At 49.8% G+C, this 21,183-nt stretch overlaps 1 protein-coding gene and 1 pseudogene across 1 annotated transcript in view; one reads left to right on the top strand and one right to left on the bottom strand.

Annotated features, from left to right (window-relative positions):
* LOC144487778 (alpha-tectorin-like) overlaps positions 1–21,183 on the bottom strand; it is a gene marked incomplete at its 5' end in the record, with an annotated part of 68,544 nt that overhangs the window by 18,721 nt on the left and 28,640 nt on the right. Inside the window, 6 exons of the mRNA XM_078205850.1 lie at positions 3,840–4,220; positions 4,330–4,529; positions 5,376–5,946; positions 7,793–8,391; positions 11,642–12,212; positions 14,148–14,746. Of these exons, the coding sequence (XP_078061976.1) occupies positions 3,840–4,220; positions 4,330–4,529; positions 5,376–5,946; positions 7,793–8,391; positions 11,642–12,212; positions 14,148–14,746 (2,921 nt within the window). The remainder of the gene's footprint in view (positions 1–3,839; positions 4,221–4,329; positions 4,530–5,375; positions 5,947–7,792; positions 8,392–11,641; positions 12,213–14,147; positions 14,747–21,183) is intronic.
* Positions 19,812–19,941, top strand: LOC144487779 (U2 spliceosomal RNA; annotated as a pseudogene).

Below are 21,183 nucleotides of genomic sequence, written 5' to 3'. Positions count from 1 at the left end.
CTCACAGCGCCAGGGACCCAGGTTCGATTCCAGCTTTGGGTCACTGTCTGTGTGGAGTTTGCACATTCTCCCCGTGTCTGCGTGGGTTTTCTCCTCCCACAGTCTGAAAGACGTGCTGGTTGGGGTGCGTTGGCCGTGCTGAATCCTCCCTCAGTGTCCCCGAACAGGCCCCGGAGTGTGGCAACTCAGGGAATTTCACAGTAACTTCATTGCAGTGTTAATGTAAGCCTACTTAAAGTTTAAAGTTTACTTATTAGCCACAAGGCTGACATTAACACTACAATGAAGTTACTGTGAAATTTCCCGAGTCGCCACAGTCCGTCGCCTGTTCGGGTCAATGCACCCTAACCAGCACGTCTTTCAGACTGTGGGAGGAAACCGGAGCACCCGGAGGAAACCCACGCAGACACGAGGAGAACATGCAGACTCTGCACAGACAGTGACCCGAGCCGGGAATCGAACCCGGGTCCCTGGCGCTGTGAGGCAGCAGCGCTAACCACTGTGTCACCGTGCCCCCGGGAATCGAACCCGGGTCCCTGACAATGTGAGGCAGCAGCGCTAACCACTGTGTCACCGTGCCCCCGGGAATGGAACCCGGGTCCCTGGCACTATGAGGCAGCAGCACTAACCACTGTGTCACCGTGCTGCCCACAAGTGTACTTGTGACACTAACAAATAAACTTAAAATTGTACAGTTGCAGCTAGGCTTCCCGACACTGATACTCCAACCCCCTTGAAATAAAGGCCAGCATTCCATGGCCCTTCCTGATTCCCTGCTGTTCCTGTGTACTAGCTTTCTGTGCTTTGTGTACAGGTCCCCCCAGTTTCTTTGTGCTGCAGCTTCCTGCAGTTTTTCTCCATTTGAATAATCCTCTGTTCTTTTGTCCTCCTTTCCAAAATGGACATCTTCACACTTTCCCACATTATCCCCCATTGGACAATGTTTTGCCCACTTACTGAGCGAGCAATGTCTCTCTCTGAACTGTCTGTATCTCTCTCGCGACTTGCCTTTCTGCCTGTTCTTGAGGAGTGTACATATTACAGAGAAGGAGGTGCTGGAAGTCTTAAAGCGCATCAAGGTAGATAAATCCCCGGGACCTGACGAAGTGTATCCCAGGACATTGTGGGAGGCTAGGGAGGAAATTGCAGGTCCCCGAGCCGAGATATTTGAATCATCGATAGTCACGGGTGAGGTGCCTGAAGATTGGAGAGTGGCAAATGTTGTGCCTTTGTTTAAAAAGGGCTGCAGGGAAAAGCCTGGGAACTACAGGCCAGTGAGCCTCACATCTGTAGTGGGTAAGTTGTTAGAAGGTATTTTGAGAGACAGGATCTACAGGAATTTAGAGACGCAAGGACTGATTAGGGACAGTCAACATGGCTTTGTGGGTGGAAAATCATGTCTCACAAATTTGATTGAGTTTTTTGAAGGGGTAACCAAGAAGGTAGATGAGGGCAGTGCAGTTGATGTTGTCTTCATGGACTTTAGCAAGGCCTTTGACAAGGTATCGCATGGTAGGTTGTTGCATAAGGTTAAATCTCACAGGATCCAGGGTGAGGTATCTAAATGGATACAAAATTGGCTTCTTGACAGAATAAGAAGTTTAACAACACCAGGTTAAAGTCCAACAGGTTTATTTGGTAGCAAAAGCCACACAAGCTTTCGAGGCTCTAAGCCCCTTCTTCAGGTGAGTGGGAATTCTGTTCACAAACAGAGCTTATAAAGACACAGACTCAATTTACATGAATAATGGTTGGAATGCGAATACTTACAACTAATCCAGTCTTTAAGAAACAAAACAATGGGAGTGGAGAGAGCATCAAGACAGGCTAAAAAGATGTGTATTGTCTCCAGACAAGACAGCCAGTGAAACTCTGCAGGTCCACGCAACTGTGGGAGTTACAAATAGTGTGACATGAACCCAATATCCCGGTTGAGGCCGTCCTCGTGTGTGCGGAACTTGGCTATCAGTTTCTGCTCAGCGACTCTGCGCTGTCCTGTGTCGCGAAGGCCGCCTTGGAGAACGCTTACCCGAATATCAGAGGCCGAATGCCCGTGACTGCTGAAGTGCTCCCCAACAGGAAGAGAACAGTCTTGCCTGGTGAATGAACACCGCTCGACAATCACCAGGCAAGACTGTTCTCTTCCTGTTGGGGAGCCCTTCAGCGGTCACGGGCATTCGGCCTCTGATATTCGGGTAAGCGTTCTCCAAGGCGGCCTTCACGACACACGACAGCGCAGAGTCGCTGAGCAGAAACTGATAGCCAAGTTCCGCACACACAAGGACGGCCTCAACCGGGATATTGGGTTCATGTCACACTATTTGTAACCCCCACAGTTGCGTGGACCTGCAGAGTTTCACTGGCTGTCTTGTCTGGAGACAATACACATCTTTTTAGCCTGTCTTGATGCTCTCTCCACTCACATTGTTTTGTTTCTTAAAGACTTGATTAGTTGTAAGTATTCGCATTCCAACCATTATTCATGTAAATTGAGTCTGTGTCTTTATAAGTTCTGTTTGTGAACAGAATTCCCACTCACCTGAAGAAGGGGCTTAGAGCCTCGAAAGCTTGTGTGGCTTTTGTTACCAAATAAACCTGTTGGACTTTAACCTGGTGTTGTTAAACTTCTTACTGTGTTTACCCCAGTCCAACGCGGGCATCTCCACTTCTTGACAGAAGCCAGAGGGTGGTTGTAGAGGGTTGTTTTTCAAACTGGAGGCCTGTGACCAGCGGTGTGCCTCAGGGATCAGTGCTGGGCCCACTGTTATTTGTCATTTATATTAATGATTTGGATGAGAATATAGGGGGCATAGTTAGTAAGTTTGCAGATGACACCAAGATTGGTGGCATAGTGGACAGTGAGGAAGGTTATCTCCAATTGCAGTGGGATCTTGATCAATTGGGCCAGTGGGCTGACGAATGGCAGATGGAGTTTAATTTAGACAAATGCGAGGTGATGCATTTTGGTAGATTGAACCGGGGCAGGACTTACTCAGTTAATGGTAGGACGTTAGGGAGAGTTACAGAACAAAGAGATCTAGGGGTACGGGTTCATAGCTCCTTGAAAGTGGAGTCACAGGTGGACAGAGTGGTGAAGAAGGCATTCGGCATGCTTGGTTTCATCGGTCAGAACATTGAATACAGGGGTTGGAATGTCTTGTTGAAGTTGTACAAGGCATTGGTAAGGCCACACTTGGAATACTGTGTGCAATTCTGGTCACTTGATTATGGAAAGGATATTATTAAACTAGAAAGAGTGCAGAAAAGATTTACTAGGATGCTACCGGGACTTGATGGTTTGAGTTATAAGGAGAGGCTGGATAGACTGGGACTTTTCTCTCTGGAGCGTAGGAGGCTGAGGGGTGACCTTATAGAGGTCTATAAAATAATGAGGGGCTTAGACAAGGTAGATAGTCAATATCTTTTCCCAAAGGTAGGGGAGTCTCAAACTAGAGGGCATAGGTTTAAAGTGAGAGGGGAGAGATACAAAAGTGTCCAGAGGGGCAACCTTTTTCACACAGAGGGTGGTGAGTGTCTGGAACAAGCTGCCAGAGGTAGTAGTAGAGGTGGGTACAATTGAATCTTTTAAAAAGCATTTAGACAGTGACATGGGTAAGATGGGTATAGAGGGATATGGGCCAAATGTGGGCAATTGGGATTAGTTTAGGGGTTCTAAAAAAAGGGCAGCATGGACAAGTTGGGCCGAAGGGCCTGTTTCCATGCTGTAAACCTCGATGATTACTATGACTCTAAAATAAACGGACCCAGATCCATTTCCCCAGAGTGATTTTCCAGTGTCGCCTCGTTCCTGCGAGTGGTGTGACAGGAAGGATACTCACTGAGACGCCTCTCCCGTTGTCGATGGCAATGTGAACACCAGCGAAGTAGACGTGAACTCGCAACACAAAGGAAACCAGGTTGTTGTGCCGGTGTCGATTCTCTGCTGTCACTCGGAACCAGGACGCCGAGGATGCTCCACAAACCTTGGCAATGTCATAGTCACAGGTGCCCTGGAAATGAGTCACTGCACCGTCAAAGGTCAAGTAATGTGGGTCACCTGTCACGGTGCAGGTTGGGTGGGAACTGAAGCAACCTCTGCGGCCTTTCCGCATGGTACATTGCTGGGTTTGACCACAGGCTGTGCGAACACACCTCACCTTGCCCCTGGCGTAACACTGGCATTTGGAGCTACAGTCGGCTGCTGACATCGCCTCACCCTCCTGCAAAGGAAATGTGGGAAAATCCAGGATTAAATATCCGCCACTTTGGCACCAATTCCCTCCCCCGTCACCAGCGGTGCCAACATCTCAGTGCCAGCTGTGTACCTACCTTCAGGTACACGCCATTGTGGTAACAGCCGCACTGTCCAGAGGGGACACAGCTGTCCCCACTCCTCAGGTAGCCACGGTCACAGAAACAGCCTTCAGCACATCTCAAATGGCAGGAGGGCGTGAGGGAGACATTGACACAATTACCCTGACACGGATCACCGCAAACCTCAAAGTGACTGTTTTCTGGGCACTGTACAGCTGGGGGTAAAGACAAGAACAGCTCAGTACCGGCACAAGATCACAAAATCACACAATGGTTCAGGTGCAGCGGGAGGTCATTCGGCCCATTGTGTCTGTACTGGCTCTCCAAACCAGCATGGTGACTCAGTGCCATTCCCCTGCCTTTTCCCCGTCCCCCTGCACATTGTTTCCATTCTAATCATCATCCAACGCCCTCTCGAATCCCTCGATTGAACCTCCCTCCACCACACTCCCAGGCAGAACGTTCCAGAACCCAACCACTCGCGGGGTGAGAGTTTTCACACTGGCCTCTTTTACGAGTCAGTTTCTCTCTGTGTCCTCTCGCTCTCGGTGCTTCTCCGAGCGGGGACAGCTTCTCCCGATCTCATCAGTCCAGCCCCCTCATGATTCGAACATCTCGATCAAATCTCCTCTCAGCCTCTCCTCTCTCCAAGAACAGTCCCAATCTCTCCAATCCTTCCTCATCACTGAAGTTTCTCATCACTGGAACCATTCCTGAAACCTCTTCTCCACTCTCTCCAATGTGTTCACATCCTTCCTATAGCGCGGCGCCCAGAACTGTGCACAATATTCCCGCTGAGCTCTGACCAGTGTCTTGTATAAGTTCAGCACAACCTCCTGGCTCCTGTTCTCTGCGTCCCTATTAATGAATCCCAGAATACTATCTGCATCATTAACTGCTCTCTCCCCCCTGTCCCACCGACACTGGTCTCTGCACAGATACCCCCAGCTCCCTCTGCTCCTGCCCCCTCTGAGAATCGGAAAGGGTGAATCCAGCGCCCAGGATATTGAACAGAAAGTTGTGAGAATGACAGGTTGATCTTTTCAAACACATCTTCTTACCACAGCCTGTGCCACTTCTCCAGTCTTCTATGGTGATGCCACTGCTCTGACACTGGGCTGCATAAGATTCAATGGCCTGACAGAGTGCCTGGCGGATTCCGGCTAATGCGCACAGATCAAAGACACAGTTTGCAGTGTAAGCTGTTGGCCTCAGCACCGAGTGACATTGGCGGAAAGGCCCCTGGGCGTGGCTCAAAACCCCGCAGTGAGTTTCCGAGGCGTAGACACGGCGAGCTGCTTCACTGCACGTGGGGATGGGGGGGCCGCCGTCATCCACGCAGCCAGCGCCAGAGGTTGGCCTTTTCCAGCTGTTCCCAAACGCTGAAGCAGCGGCCAAGGCGGTGCCATTGGGGGAGAGGAAATCGTCAGCAGCCTCTCCGTTCAGGTTTCCACACAGTCCACACACAGAGCCCCGATAGATGCTTGGAACTGACACCACCGCGTAATGGTTCCAGTCATAGGAGACACTGAGGCCAAAATCCGTCTGCAGCAAGGCCGCTGATCCACTTTGGGAAAGGCCGACTTTCCCAGAGTCTAATCTCACCGGCAAATTAAAGGCCTCACCATTTACCTGTTACCATGGAGACACAGAGAGAAACGCAGTCACAGATGGAAATATAAGATCAACTCAACAATCTCCGTCCCACAGAGAAATGTCTCTGGAAATCAGCCTGAATTCCAGCATTCTCCTGATCAGACTGTCCCAGAGACACTTGCAAAATATTTCTGAAAGAACTCTGAAATACAGGATTAGCCAACACCGAGGAGGCCGGGATTGATCAGGGATATCCAGCACCCATTTGTTGCTGGCAGACCAATTGAGATTTTACTCAATATATTGATTGATTCGCGCACTTGGTGTGGTTTCCATGGACCTCAGTGAGGCCTTTGACAAGGTTCCACACGGAAGGCTGGTCCCAAACAGCCCATGGGATCCAAGGCAAGCTGGCAAATTGGATCCAAAATTGGATTGTTAATTGAGAGGCAAAGGGTGATGGTGGGGGGGCGGCTTTTGTGATTGGAAGCGTGTGGCCAGCGGTGTATCACAGGGATGGGTGCTGGGACCCTGTTATTTACATTCACCTCTTGGATGTGAGTGTCGACGATATAATTAGCAAGTTTGCAAATGATACGAGAATTGGTGATGTTGTTGATGGTGAGGAGGATAGTCTGAGGCTACACACTGATATCGATCAGCTGCTAAATTGGCCAGAGCAATGGCAGATGCAATTTAATCCTGATAAGTGTGAGCTGATGCATTTTGGGATGTTGAATAAGGGTAGGATTTACACAGTGAATGGTGGCTCCCCAGGGAGTGTTGAGGAACAAAGGGACCTTGGTGGACAAGTCCATAGACCCCTGAAGGTGGCAGCACAGGTAGATAGAGTGGTGAAGAAGGCATACGGAAGGCTTGCCTTCATTAGCCGAGGCAGAGAATACAGGAGCAGGAAGGACTAGGTACAACTTTATAAAACATTGGTGAGGCCACAGCTGGAGTACAGTGGGCAGTTCTGGTCGCCACATTATCAGCAGGACATGATTGCACAGGAGAGGGAGCGGAGGAGATTCACCAGGATGCTGCCTGGGCTGGAGTGTCTCAGCTATGAGGAGAGGCTGGATTGGCTGGGTTTGTTTTCCCTGGAGCCGGGGAGGCTGAACGGGAGGGATGTGATCGAGCGATACAAAATTATCAGAGGCAGAGAGAGGGTCGATGGTAAGAATCTTTTCCCCATGGCAGAGGTGTCTAAGACCAGAGGCTGTTGGTTTAAGGTGAGGAGTAAGTGGTTTAGAGAGGATCTGAGGAAATGTTTTCTCACCCAGAGGGGGGTGGGGGGAAGGTGCTGCCTGAGAGGGGGGTGGGGGGAAGGTGCTGCCTGAGAGGGGGGTGGGGGGAAGGTGCTGCCTGAGAGGGGGGTGGGGGGAAGGTGCTGCCTGAGAGGGGGGTGGGGGGAAGGTGCTGCCTGAGAGGGGGGTGGGGGGAAGGTGCTGCCTGAGAGGGGTGTGGGGGGAAGGTGCTGCCTGAGAGGGGGGTGGGGGGAAGGTGCTGCCTGAGAGGGGGGTGGGGGGAAGGTGCTGCCTGAGAGGGGGGTGGGGGGAAGGTGCTGCCTGAGAGGGGGGTGGGGGGAAGGTGCTGCCTGAGAGGGGGGTGGGGGGAAGGTGCTGCCTGAGAGGGGGGTGGGGGGAAGGTGCTGCCTGAGAGGGGGGTGGGGGGAAGGTGCTGCCTGAGAGGGGGGTGGGGGCAGGGACTCTCGCAACAGTTTAGAAGCATCTGGATGAACACTTCAATCACCAAGGCACAGTAAGCTGTGGACCAGGGGCTGGTAAATGGGGTTAGTATCGATTGGTATTTGGTGGCCAGCATCAACATGATGGGCCGAAGGGCCTGTTTCTGCGCTGTTTCACTCTGTGACTCTTACCTGAACTTTGCCAGTTTGACCCCTCGACAGCTGGATCTGATACCCGTACACCTGGATCTCAACCAGACGTGTCCAGGACACTGCGCTGGAGCTGCGGTGATCGTTCTCCACCTCAATGTTGAACATTGTCAGGTTCCCAGCCACTCCGCAGGACTTACTCAAGGTGTATTTACAAGTTCCCTGGAAATCAAACCTTCTGCCGTCAAAGGTGGAATAATGGGGGTCACCTGCGGCCCAGCAGGTGGCGCTCTCTTTGGGGTAGCAGCCCCGCACTCCGTCCACAAGGCGGCAGTCTTCATGGAGGCTGCAGCTGTAATCTTCACACCTCATGCCCATGGTGGCGTTCCAGCAGGTACATTTTCTACTGCAGCTATCTGTTAGGATCACCGTCTGACCTTTGCTGTAATAATGACCCTGGGATGAGCAGCCACACTGACTGAGGGGCACACACACAGCCCCACTCAGGATGTAGCCACCATCGCACTCACAGCTCTCTCTACAAGGCCGGCTGCAGTATAATGGTGCCGTTGTATCGGCACAACTGGCAGGACAGGCGGTACTACAGGCGGCATAGTGACTGTGTGACGGACAGGGGAGTTCTGAAAGACACAATGACACGGGGTTACAGTAAAGAACGCAGTGACAGACAAACCCTGTCATTTTCCTCATCCCTCCTGCACAGAAAGCCTTTGGAAGCTGCAATAACTCAAAGAACAAAGAAAATTACAGCACAGGAACAGGCCCTTCGGCCCTCCAAGCCTGTTCCGACCATGCTGCCCGACTGAACTAAAACCCCCGACCCTTCCGGGGACCATATCCCTCTATTCCCATCCTATTCATGTACTTGTCAAGACGCCCCTTAAAAGTCACTCCTTTCCGCTTCCACTCCCTCCCCCGGTCGCAAGTTCCAGGCACCCACCACCCTCTGTGTAAAAAATCTGCCTCGTACATCTCCTTTAAACCTTGCCCCTCGCACCTTAAACCTGTGCCCCCGAGTAATTGACTCTTCCACCCTGGGAAAGAGCTTCTGACTATCCACTCTGTCCATGCCTCTCATAATCTTGTCGACTTCTATCAGGTCTCCCCTCAACCTCCGTCGTTCCAGTGAGAACAAACCAAGTTTCTCCAACCTCTCCTCATAGCTAATGCCCTCCATACCAGGCAACATCCTGGTAAATCTTTTCTGTACCCTCTCCAAAACCTCCTTTTCGTTCTGCTAGTATGGCGACCAGAATTGAACACTATATTCCAAGTGCGGCCTAACTAGGGTTCGATAAAGCTGCAACATGACTTGCCAATTTTTCAACTCAATGCCCCGGCCGATGAAGGCAAGCGTGCCGTATGCCTTCTTGACTACCTTCTCCACCTGCATTGCCACTTTCAGTGACCTGTGTACCTGTACACCCAGATCCCTCTGCCTACCAATACTCTTGAGGGTTCTGCCATTTACTGTATATTTCCTATCTGTATTAGACCTTCCAAAATGCATTACCTCACATTTGTCCGGATTAAACTCCATCTGCCATCTCTCCGCCCAAGTCTCCAACTGATCTATATCCTGCTGTATCCTCTGATGGTCCTCATCACTATCCGCAAATCCACCAACCATGTGTCATTCACAAAATTACTAATCAATCCAGTTACATTTTCCTCCAAATCACTTATAAATATTACAAACAGCAAAGGTCCCAGCACTGATCCCTGAGGAATGATACCATTCGGCCCATCGTGTCTGTACTGGCTCTCCAAACCAGCATGGTGACTCAGTGCCATTCCCCTGCCTTTTCCCCGTCTCCCTGCACATTGTTTCCATTCAAATCATCATTCAATGCCCTCTCGAATCCCTCGATTGGACCTCCCTCCACCACACTCCCAGGCAGAACATTCCAGAACCCAACCACTCGCTGGGTGAGAGTTTTCCCTCACATCACATTTGCTTCTTTTACGAATCAGTTTCTATCTGTGTCCTCTCGCTCTCGGTGCTTCTCCGAGTGGGGACAGCTTCTCCCGATCTATTCTGTCCAGCCCCCTCATGATTCGAACATCTTGTTCAAATCTCCTCTCAGCCTCTCCTCTCCCAAGGAGTTTGGAACAGTTGGTTGTGGAACCAACCAGGGAGCAGGCTGCTCTGGATTGGGTATTGAGTAATGAGGAGGGGTTCATTGATAACCTCATAGTTAAGGATCCTCTCGGGAGCAGTGACCGTAGTTTGATAGAATTCAACACTCAGTTTGGGGGTGAGAAAGTGGAGTCCCACATTAACGTTCTGGAGTTAAACAAAGGAGATTCCATCGGCACGAGGACAGATCTGGCCTGAGTGGAGTGGGCAGGAAGGCTGAAAGGTGGGACAGCGGATGAGCAGCGGCAGTTGTTTCAGGAGATACTCGAGCCCTCACAGCTAAAATATATCCCAGTGAGGAAGAAAGATGGGAAGGGGGGTGAAAACATCCATGGCTAAACAAGGAGGTCAAGGACAATATAAAGACCAAAACTAAGGAATATCACATTGCAAAGGCCAGCGGCAGGCTGGGAGATTGGGAAACTTTCAAACATCAACAAAGGGAGACTAAAACTGTAATAAAAAGGGCAAAGGTAAATTATGAAAGAAAACTAGCTCAAAATATCAAGGAGAGCAAAAACCTCGATAGGTTTATAAAAGGGAAGGGAGTCGCTGGGATGAATGTTGGTCCCTTGGAAGATGAAACTGGAGAGTTAATAGTGGGGAACACTGAAATGGCAGAGATACTAAATCAATATTTTGCCTCGGTTTTCAGGGTGGAGAACACGAGTACCATTCCTATAGGAACGGGCAAGTCAGAGGACATAGAAAGGGTAGAACTTCGAACAACCTTCATCCAGAGGGAAAAGGTACTCAGTAAACTATTGGGATTGAGGGCAGACAAGTCCCCTGGGCCTGATGGCCTACAGCTTAGGGTATTAAAGGACGTGGCAGCGGAGATAGAGGATTCATTGGTTATAATATTCCAAAATTCCCTGGACATGGGAAAGGTTCCAGTGGATTGGAAAGATGCGAATGTAACGCCTTATTCACAAAGGGAGGGAGGCAAAATGAGGGAAATCACAGACCAGTTAGTTTAACATCTGTTGTCGGGAAAGTGTTAGAATCAATTATCTACCTGGATTTCAGCAAGGCCTTTGACAAGGTCCCTCATGGGAGGTTAGTTAGGAAGGTTCAGTCGCTGGGTATACATGGGGAGGTAGGAAATTGGATTAGACACTGGCTCAATGGAAGAAGCCAGAGAGTGGTTGTGGAGGATTGCTTCTCTGAGTGGAGGCCTGTGACTAGTGGTGTGCCGCAGGGATCGGTGTTGGGTCCATTGTTGTTTGTCATCTATATCAATGATCTGGATGATAATGTGGTAAATTGGATCAGCAAGTTTGCTGATGATACAAAGATTGGAGGTGTAGTGGACAGTGAGGAAGGTTTTCAAAGCTTGCAGAGGGATTTGGACCAACTGGAAAAATGGGCTGAAAAATGGCAAATGGAATTTAACCCAGACAAGTGTGTGAGATATTGCACTTTGGAGGACAAACGAAAGTAGAATGGACAGGGTAAATGGTTGGACTCTGAAGAGTGCAGTTGAACAGAGGGATCTGGGAATACAGGAACAGAATTCCCTAAAAGTGACGTCACAGGTGGATAGGGTCGTAAAGAGTGCCTTTGGTACTTTTCCCCCTGTCCCACCGACACTGGTCTCTGCACAGATACCCCCAGCTCCCTCTGCTCCCGCCCCCTCTGAGAATCGGAAAGGGTGAATCCAGCGCCCAGGATATTGAACAGAAAGTTGTGAGAATGACAGGTTGATCTTTTCAAACACATCTTCTTACCACAGCCTGTGCCACTTCTCCAGTCTTCTATGGTGATGCCACTGCTCTGACACTGGGCTGCATAAGATTCAATGGCCTGACAGAGTGCCTGGCGGATTCCGGCTAATGCGCACAGATCAAAGACACAGTTTGCAGTGTAAGCTGTTGGCCTCAGCACCGAGTGACATTGGCGGAAAGGCCCCTGGGCGTGGCTCAAAACCCCGCAGTGAGTTTCCGAGGCGTAGACACGGCGAGCTGCTTCACTGCACGTGGGGATGGGGGGGCCGCCGTCATCCACGCAGCCAGCGCCAGAGGTTGGCCTTTTCCAGCTGTTCCCAAACGCTGAAGCAGCGGCCAAGGCGGTGCCATTGGGGGAGAGGAAATCGTCAGCAGCCTCTCCGTTCAGGTTTCCACACAGTCCACACACAGAGCCCCAATAGATGCTTGGAACTGACACCACCGCGTAATGGTTCCAGTCATAGGAGACACTGAGGCCAAAATCCGTCTGCAGCAAGGCCGCTGATCCACTTTGGGAAAGGCCGACTTTCCCAGAGTCTAATCTCACCGGCAAATTAAAGGCCTCACCATTTACCTGTTACCATGGAGACACAGAGAGAAACGCAGTCACAGATGGAAATATAAGATCAACTCAACAATCTCCGTCCCACAGAGAAATGTCTCTGGAAATCAGCCTGAATTCCAGCATTCTCCTGATCAGACTGTCCCAGAGACACTTGCAAAATATTTCTGAAAGAACTCTGAAATACAGGATTAGCCAACACCGAGGAGGCCGGGATTGATCAGGGATATCCAGCACCCATTTGTTGCTGGCAGACCAATTGAGATTTTACTCAATATATTGATTGATTTGCGCACTTGGTGTGGTTTCCATGGACCTCAGTGAGGCCTTTGACAAGGTTCCACACGGAAGTCTGGTCCCAAACAGCCCATGGGATCCAAGGCAAGCTGGCAAATTGGATCCAAAATTGGATTGTTAATTGAGAGGCAAAGGGTGATGGTGGGGGGCGGCTTTTGTGATTGGAAGCGTGTGGCCAGCGGTGTATCACAGGGATGGGTGCTGGGACCCTGTTATTTACATTCACCTCTTGGATGTGAGTGTCGACGATATAATTAGCAAGTTTGCAAATGATACGAGAATTGGTGATGTTGTTGATAGTGAGGAGGATAGTCTGAGGCTACACACTGACATCGATCAGCTGCTAAATTGGCCAGAGCAATGGCAGATGCAATTTAATTGTGATAAGTGTGAGCTGATGCATTTTGGGATGTTGAATAAGGGTAGGATTTACACAGTGAGCGGTGGCTCCCCAGGGAGGTGTTGAGGAACAAAGGGACCTTGGTGGACAAGTCCATAGACCCCTGAAGGTGGCAGCACAGGTAGATAGAGTGGTGAAGAAGGCATACGGAAGGCTTGCCTTCATTAGCCGAGGCAGAGAATACAGGAGCAGGGAGGACTAGGTACAACTTTATAAAACATTGGTGAGGCCACAGCTGGAGTACAGTGGGCAGTTCTGGTCGCCACATTATCAGCAGGACATGATTGCACTGGAGAGGGAGCGGAGGAGATTCACCAGGATGCTGCCTGGGCTGGAGTGTCTCAGCTATGAGGAGAGGCTGGATTGGCTGGGTTTGTTTTCCCTGGAGCCGGAGAGGCTGAACGGGAGGGATGTGATCGAGCGATACAAAATTATCAGAGGCAGAGAGAGGGTCGATGGTAAGAATCTTTTCCCCATGGCAGAGGTGTCTAAGACCAGAGGCTGTTGGTTTAAGGCGAGGAGTAAGTGGTTTAGAGAGGATCTGAGGAAATGTTTCCTCACCCAGAGGGGGGTGGAGGGAAGGTGCTGCCTGAGAGGGGGGTGGGGGGAAGGTGCTGCCTGAGAGGGGGGTGGGGGGAAGGTGCTGCCTGAGAGGGGGGTGGGGGGAAGGTGCTGCCTGAGAGGGGGGTGGGGGGAAGGTGCTGCCTGAGAGGGGGGTGGGGGGAAGGTGCTGCCTGAGAGTGGGGTGGGGGGAAGGTGCTGCCTGAGAGGGGGGTGGGGGGAAGGTGCTGCCTGAGAGGGGGGTGGGGGGAAGGTGCTGCCTGAGAGGGGGGTGGGGGGAAGGTGCTGCCTGAGAGGGGGGTGGGGGGGAAGGTGCTGCCTGAGAGGGGGGTGGGGGGAAGGTGCTGCCTGAGAGGGGGGTGGGGGGAAGGTGCTGCCTGAGAGGGGGGTGGGGGGAAGGTGCTGCCTGAGAGGGGGGTGGGGGGAAGGTGCTGCCTGAGAGGGGGGTGGGGGGAAGGTGCTGCCTGAGAGGGGGGTGGGGGGAAGGTGCTGCCTGAGAGGGGGGTGGGGGGCAGGGACTCTCACAACAGTTAAGAAGCATCTGGATGAACACTTCCATCACCAAGGCACAGTAAGCTGTGGACCAGGGGCTGGTAAATGGGGTTAGTATCGATTGGTATTTGGTGGCCAGCATCAACATGATGGGCCGAAGGGCCTGTTTCTGCGCTGTTTCACTCTGTGACTCTTACCTGAACTTTGCCAGTTTGACCCCTCGACAGCTGGATCTGATACCCGTACACCTGGATCTCAACCAGACGTGTCCAGGACACTGCGCTGGAGCTGCGGTGATCGTTCTCCACCTCAATGTTGAACATTGTCAGGTTCCCAGCCACTCCGCAGTACTTACTCAAGGTGTATTTACAAGTTCCCTGGAAATCAAATCTTCTGCCGTCAAAGGTGGAATAATGGGGGTCACCTGCGGCCCAGCAGGTGGCGCTCTCTTTGGGGTAGCAGCCCCGCACTCCGTCCACAAGGCGGCAGTCTTCATGGAGGCTGCAGCTGTAATCTTCACACCTCATGCCCATGGTGGCGTTCCAGCAGGTACATTTTCTACTGCAGCTATCTGTTAGGATCACCGTCTGACCTTTGCTGTAATAATGACCCTGGGATGAGCAGCCACACTGACTGAGGGGCACACACACAGCCCCACTCAGGATGTAGCCACCATCGCACTCACAGCTCTCTCTACAAGGCCGGCTGCAGTATAATGGCGCCGTTGTATCGGCACAACTGGCAGGACAGGCGGTACTACAGGCGGCATAGTGACTGTGTGACGGACAGGTGAGTTCTGAAAGACAGAAGAGCATAAGAACATAAGAACTAGGAGCAGGAGTCGGCCATCTGGCCCCTCGAGCCTGCTCCGCCATTCAATACGATCATGGCTGATCTTTTCGTGGACTCAGCTCCACTTACCCGCCCACTCACCATAACCCTTAATTCCTTCACTGTTCAAAAATCTATCCTTGCCTTAAAAACATTCAATGAGGTAGCCTCAACTGCTTCACTGGGCAGGGAATTCCACAGATTCACAACCCTTTGTGTGAAGAAGTTCCTCCTCAACTCAGTCCTAAATCTGCTCCCCCTCATTTTGAGGCCATGCCCCCGAGTTCTAGTTTCACCTGCCAGTGGAAACAACTTCCCTGCTTCTATCTTATTTATTCCCTTCATAATCTTATATGTTTCTATAAGATCTCCCCTCATTCTTCTGAATTCCAATGAGTATAGCCCCAGTCTACTCAGTCTCTCCTCATAAGCCAACCCTCTCAACTCCGGAATCTCCTCTGCTCCCCCTCCAGTACCACTTTATCCTTTCTCAAGTAAGGAGACCAAAACTGTACACAGTACTCCAGGTGTGGCCTCACCAGCACCTTATACAGCTGCAACATAACCTCGCTGTTTTTAAACTCCATCCCTCTCGCAATGAAGGACAAAATTCCATTTGCCTTCTTAATTACCTGCTGCACCTGCAAACCAACTCCTTGAGATTCCTGCACAAGGACACCCAGGTCCCTCTGCACAGCAGCATGCTGCAATTTTTTACCATTTAAATAATAGTCCATTTTGCTGTTATTCCGAACAAAATGGATGACCTCACATTTACCAACATTGTTCTCCATCTGCCAGACCCTCGCCCACTCACTTAGACTATCTATATCCCTTTGCAGACTTTCAGCGTCCTCTGCACACTTTGCTCTTCCACCCAACTTAGTGTCATCTGTGAATTTTGACACACTGCACTTGGTCCCCAACTCCAAATCATCCGTGTAAATCGTAAACAATTGCGGTCCCAACACTGATCCCTGAGGCTCACCACTAGTCACTGATCGCCAACCAGAAAAACACCCATTTACCCCCACTCTTTGCTTTCTGTTAGTTAACCAATCCTCTATCCATGCTAATACATTACCCGTAACACCGTGCACCTTTATCTTATGCAGCAGTCTTTGGTGCGGCACCTTGTCAAATGCCTTCTGGAAATCCAGATACACCACATCCACAGGTTCTCCATTGTCCACTGCGCATGTAATGTTCTCAAAGAATTCCACCAAATTAGTCAAACATGACCTGCCCTTCATGAACCCATGCTGCGTCTTACCAATGGGACAATTTATATCCAGATGTCTCGCTATTTCTTCCTTGATGATAGATTCAAGTATTTTCCCTACTACAGAAGTTAAGCTAACCGGCCTATAGTTACCTGCCTTTTGTCTCCCTCCTTTTTTAAACAGTGGCGTTACATTTGCTGTTTTCCAATCTGCGGGAACCGCCCCAGAGTCCAGCGAATTTTGGTAAATTACCACGAGTGCATTTGCTATTTCTCCCGCCATCTCTTTTAGTTCCCTGGGATGCATTCCATCGGGACCAGGAGACTTGTCTACCTTTAGCCCCATTAACTTGCCCAACACGACCTCTTTCGTGAAAATGATAGTTTCTCGGTTCTCACCTGCCATCGCCTTCCTGTCATCAATTTTTGGCATGTTATTTGTGTTTTCCACTGTGAAGACCGACACAAAATACCTGTTCAATGCCTCAGCCATTTTCTCATTTCCAGTTATTACATCCCCCTTCTCGTCCTCTAAAGGACCAATGTTTACTTTAGCCACTCTATTTGGTTTTATATATTTGTAGAAACTTTTTCTATCTGTTTTTATATTCTGAGCGAGTTTACTCTCATAATCCATCTTACTTTTCTTTATAGCTTTTTTCGTGGCTTCCTGCTGACCTTTAAAGATTTTCCAATCCTCTAGGTTCCCACTAATCTTTGCCACTTGGATACCTTCCTTTATTTCCTTAGATATCCATGGCTGATTATCTCTTTTTCTACAGTCCTTCCTCATCACTGGTATATACTTTTGCTGAGCACTGTGAAAGATCGCTTTGAAAGTCCTCCACTGTTCCTCAATTGTCCCACCATAAAGTTTTTGCTCCCAGTCTACTTTAACCAACTCCTCCCTCAACCCATTGTAGTCTCCTTTGTTTAAGCACAAGACACTGGTATTGGATTTTACCTTCTCACACTCCATCTGTATTTTAAATTCAACCATACTGTGATCGCTTCTTCCAAGAGGATCCCTAACTGCAAGATCATTAATTATTCCTGTCTCATTACACAGCACCAGATCTAGGATAGCTTGCTCCCTTGTAGGTTCCATTACATACTGTTCAAGGAAGCTATCGTGGATACATTCTATGAACTCCTCCTCAAGGCTGCCTTGACCGACCTGGTTTGACCAATTGAGATGTAGATTAAAATCCCCCATGATAATTGCTGTACCATTTTTACACGCATCAGTTATTTCTTTGTTTATTCCTCGCCCCCACCGTGATGTCATTATTTGGTGGCCTATAGACTGCGCCTTTCAGTGACTTTTTCTCCTTACTATTTCTAATTTCCACCCAAATGGATTCAACCTTTTTTTCCATCGAACCTACATCATCTCTCACTACTGCCCTGATATCATCCTTAAATATCAGAGCTACACCACCTCCCTTACCTTCCTGTCGGTCCCTCTGAACAGTTTGATACCCCTGGATATTTAACTCCCAGTCGTGACCATCCTGCAACCATGTCTCTGTAATGGCCACCAAATCATACTCGTTGGCAATGATTTGTGCCGTCAACTCATTTACCTTGTTTCGAATGCTACGAGCATAGAACATAGAACATAGAACAGTACAGCACAGAACAGGCCCTTCGGCCCACGATGTTGTGCCGAGCTTTATCTGAAACCAAGATCAAGCTATCCCACTCCCTATCATCCTGGTGTGCTCCATGTGCCTATCCAATAACCGCTTAAATGTTTCTAAAGTGTCTGACTCCACTATCACTGCAGGCAGTCCATTCCACACCCCAACCACTCTCTGCGTAAAGAACCTACCTCTGATATCCGTCCTGTATCTCCCACCACGAACCCTATAGTTATGCCCCCTTGTAATAGCTCCATCCACCCGAGCATTCAGATAAAGTGCCCTTATGCTAGTTTTTGTACCTTCTTTTTGAATTCTAACACTTCCATTCATAACATCTCCTGAGTTCTCCTTCCTTTTAACTTTTTTCCTGATTTTTGATGTAGTTGGAACCTTCTCCCCACATTTTGTCCTCGCTCCCTCCTTCTCTGATTCCTTACATAGGTTCCCATCCCCCTGGCATATTAGTTTAAACCCTCCCCAACTGCTCTAGTAAACACTCCCCCTAGGACATCAGTCCCAGTCCTGCCCAGGTGTAACCCGTCCAGTTTGTAGACACAGTGACACAGGGTTTAAGTTCCAGCAGAATGCCCAATGGACCGAGACACATTGAAATCGTTCAAAGGGGAAAGTGTGTTGGTGTTAACAGCTGACCGCACCACTCGCTATTCTGGATAATATTCCACCAAGAATCTGTCCGCTTTTAGACCAATCCCTCTCATTATTAACTTGCCTTCTATTTAGCTAAACGGCATTGTGTTGTAAAGAATTGCAACCACATTTCATGCACAGCTCAGTAACTGACCATTCAGCCCATCCTGTCACTGCTTGTGCTCATGTCTTCACAGTGCACCTTCCCATCTCGCTTCCATCTCATCCCCACTTCCATCTCCTTCTATTCCTTTCTCCATTTGTGTTTATCCAGCATCCCCTGAAACACATCAATACTATTCATCCCAACCACTCCCTGTGGAAGCGAGTCCCACATTCTCCCCCACTCTCCGTGGGAGCGAGTCCCACATTCTCTCCCACTCCCCGTGGGAGCGAGTCCCACATTCTCCACCACTCCCCGCGGGAGCGAGTCCCACATTCTCCCCCACTCCCCGTGGGAGCGAGTCCCACATTCTCCACCACTCCCTGTGGAAGCGAGTCCCACATTCTCTCCCACTCCCTGTGGGAACGAGTCCCACATTCTCCCCCACTCTCCGTGGGAGCGAGTCCCACATTCTCCCCCACTCCCCGTGGGAGCGAGTCCCACATTCTCCCCCACTCTCCGTGGGAGCAAGTCCCACATTCTCTCCCACTCCCCGTGGGAGCGAGTCCCACATTCTCCCCCACTCTCTGTGGGAGCGAGTCCCACACTCTCCCTGTTGCCCTAATGGCATTGTGGGTCAACCCACAGCACGTGGACTGCAGCGATTCAAGGCGGCAGCTCACCACCACCTTCTCAAGGGCAACTAGGGATGGGCAATAAATGCTGCCCAGCCAGCGACGCCCATGTCCCATGATTGAGTAAAAATAAAGGATGCAAAGGGATGGGGCAGGAATGTGGTGTTCAGGCCACAGTCAGATCAAAGCAGATTCAGAATGGGCCGAACGGCCTCCTCCTGTTCCTGAGCTGTCTGTCCTTTTGTCTGCTTTCATGGCCTTCTTTATCTGCCTCACTATCTTCAGTTGCCTCTGTGTCTGCGCTCCCAGATTCCTGCCTCTCTGCTTCATTTAAACTTTTAATCACCCAATCAATGTGTGACACCCACTCTGATCAATATTAAGAACATAAGAACATAAGAAATAGGAGCAGGAGTAGGCCATCTAGCCCCTCGAGCCTGCCCCGCCATTCAATAAGATCATGGCTGATCTGATAGTGGTTTAGTTCCACTTACCCGCGCGCTCCCCATAACCCTTAATTCCCTCATTGATCAGAAATCTATCTACCTGTGACTTCAACATATTTAATGAGGTAGTCTCCACTGCTTCAATGGGCAGAGAATTCCAGAGATTCACTACCCTCTGAGAGAAGAAGTTCCTCCTCAACTCTGTTCTGAACCGGCCCCCCCTTATTTTGAGGCTGTGTCCTCTAGTTCTTGTTTCCTTTCTAAGTGGAAAGAATCTCTCTGCCTCTACCCTATCCAGCCCTTTCATTATCTTATATGTCTCTGTAAGATCTCGCTTCTCGGCCTTTTGGCTAAGATCAAGTGTAGTATCGGATCTGCACTTGGTTGAGGTCATTGGGTTGCGCTGAGGCTTCATATGTTTCATATGAAGCAATTTTTAAAAGCGGCATCTCGGCCTTTTGGCTAAGATGCAAATGAGCTCAAGTCTGGATGAGGGTATAGTTGGGTGGATTAGCAAATTTGCTGATGACACCAAAGTCGGTGGTGTGGTAGACAGTGAGGAAGGGTGTTGTAGTTTGCAGGAAGACTTAGACAGGTTGCAAAGTTGGGCCGAGAGGTGGCGGATGGAGTTTAATGCGGAGAAGTGTGAGGTAATTCACTTTGGTAGGAATAACAGATGTGTTGAGTATAGGGCTAACGGGAGGACTTTGAATAGTGTGGAGGAGCAGAGGGATCTAGGTGTATGTGTGCATAGATCCCTGAAAGTTGGGAATCAAGTAGATAAGGTTGTTAAGAAGGCATATGGTGTCTTGGCGTTTATTGGTAGGGGGATTGAATTTAGGAGTCGTAGCGTTATGTTGCAACTGTACACAACTCTGGTGCGGCCGCACTTGGAGTACTGTGTGCAGTTCTGGTCCCCACATTACAGGAAGGATGTGGAGGCTTTGGAGAGGGTGCAGAGGAGGTTTACCAGGATGTTGCCTGGTATGGAGGGGAGATCCTATGAGGAGAGGCTGAGGGATTTGGGATTGTTTTCGCTGGAAAGGCGGCGGCTAAGAGGGGATCTTATTGAAACATATAAGATGATTAGAGGTTTAGATAGGGTGGATAGTGATAGCCTTTTTCCTCTGATGGAGAAATCCAGCACGAGGGGGCATGGCTTTAAATTGAGGGGGGGTAGTTATAGAACCGATGTCAGGGGTAGGTTCTTTACCCAGAGGGTGGTGAGGGATTGGAATGCCCTGCCAGCATCAGTTGTAAATGCGCCTAGTTTGGGGGCGTTTAAGAGATCCGTAGATAGGTTCATGGACGAAAAGAAATTGGTTTAGGTTGGAGGGTCACAGTTTTTTTTTTTTTTTTTTAACTGGTCGGTGCAACATCGTGGGCCGAAGGGCCTGTTCTGCGCTGTAATGTTCTATGTTCTATGTTCTAAGTCTTGGAGGAGGATCCTCCCCCTCCTCCAATCAGCTTGACTCATGTAGATCAGGCCCAGGACAGGGTGGTTTTGGTCTCCCGTCCTGTCTTGTCAGCCTGGATCTGAAATGTCTCAACTTGTTGAGACTCTGAATTGGATTTGATTCGATTGAATTGGAAAAGTATATAAAAAAAAAAAATGTCTCTGTAAGATCTCCCCTCAGCCTTCTAAACTCCAACGAGTACAAACCCAATCTACTCAATCTCTCCTCATAAGCTAACCCCCTCA

Source organism: Mustelus asterias, unplaced genomic scaffold (genome assembly GCF_964213995.1).
Source record: "Mustelus asterias unplaced genomic scaffold, sMusAst1.hap1.1 HAP1_SCAFFOLD_1033, whole genome shotgun sequence".
NCBI classification, from domain to species: Eukaryota; Metazoa; Chordata; class Chondrichthyes; order Carcharhiniformes; family Triakidae; genus Mustelus; species Mustelus asterias.
Note: the sequence above shows the minus strand (reverse complement) of the source record. Positions and strands in the feature narration are given on the sequence as shown.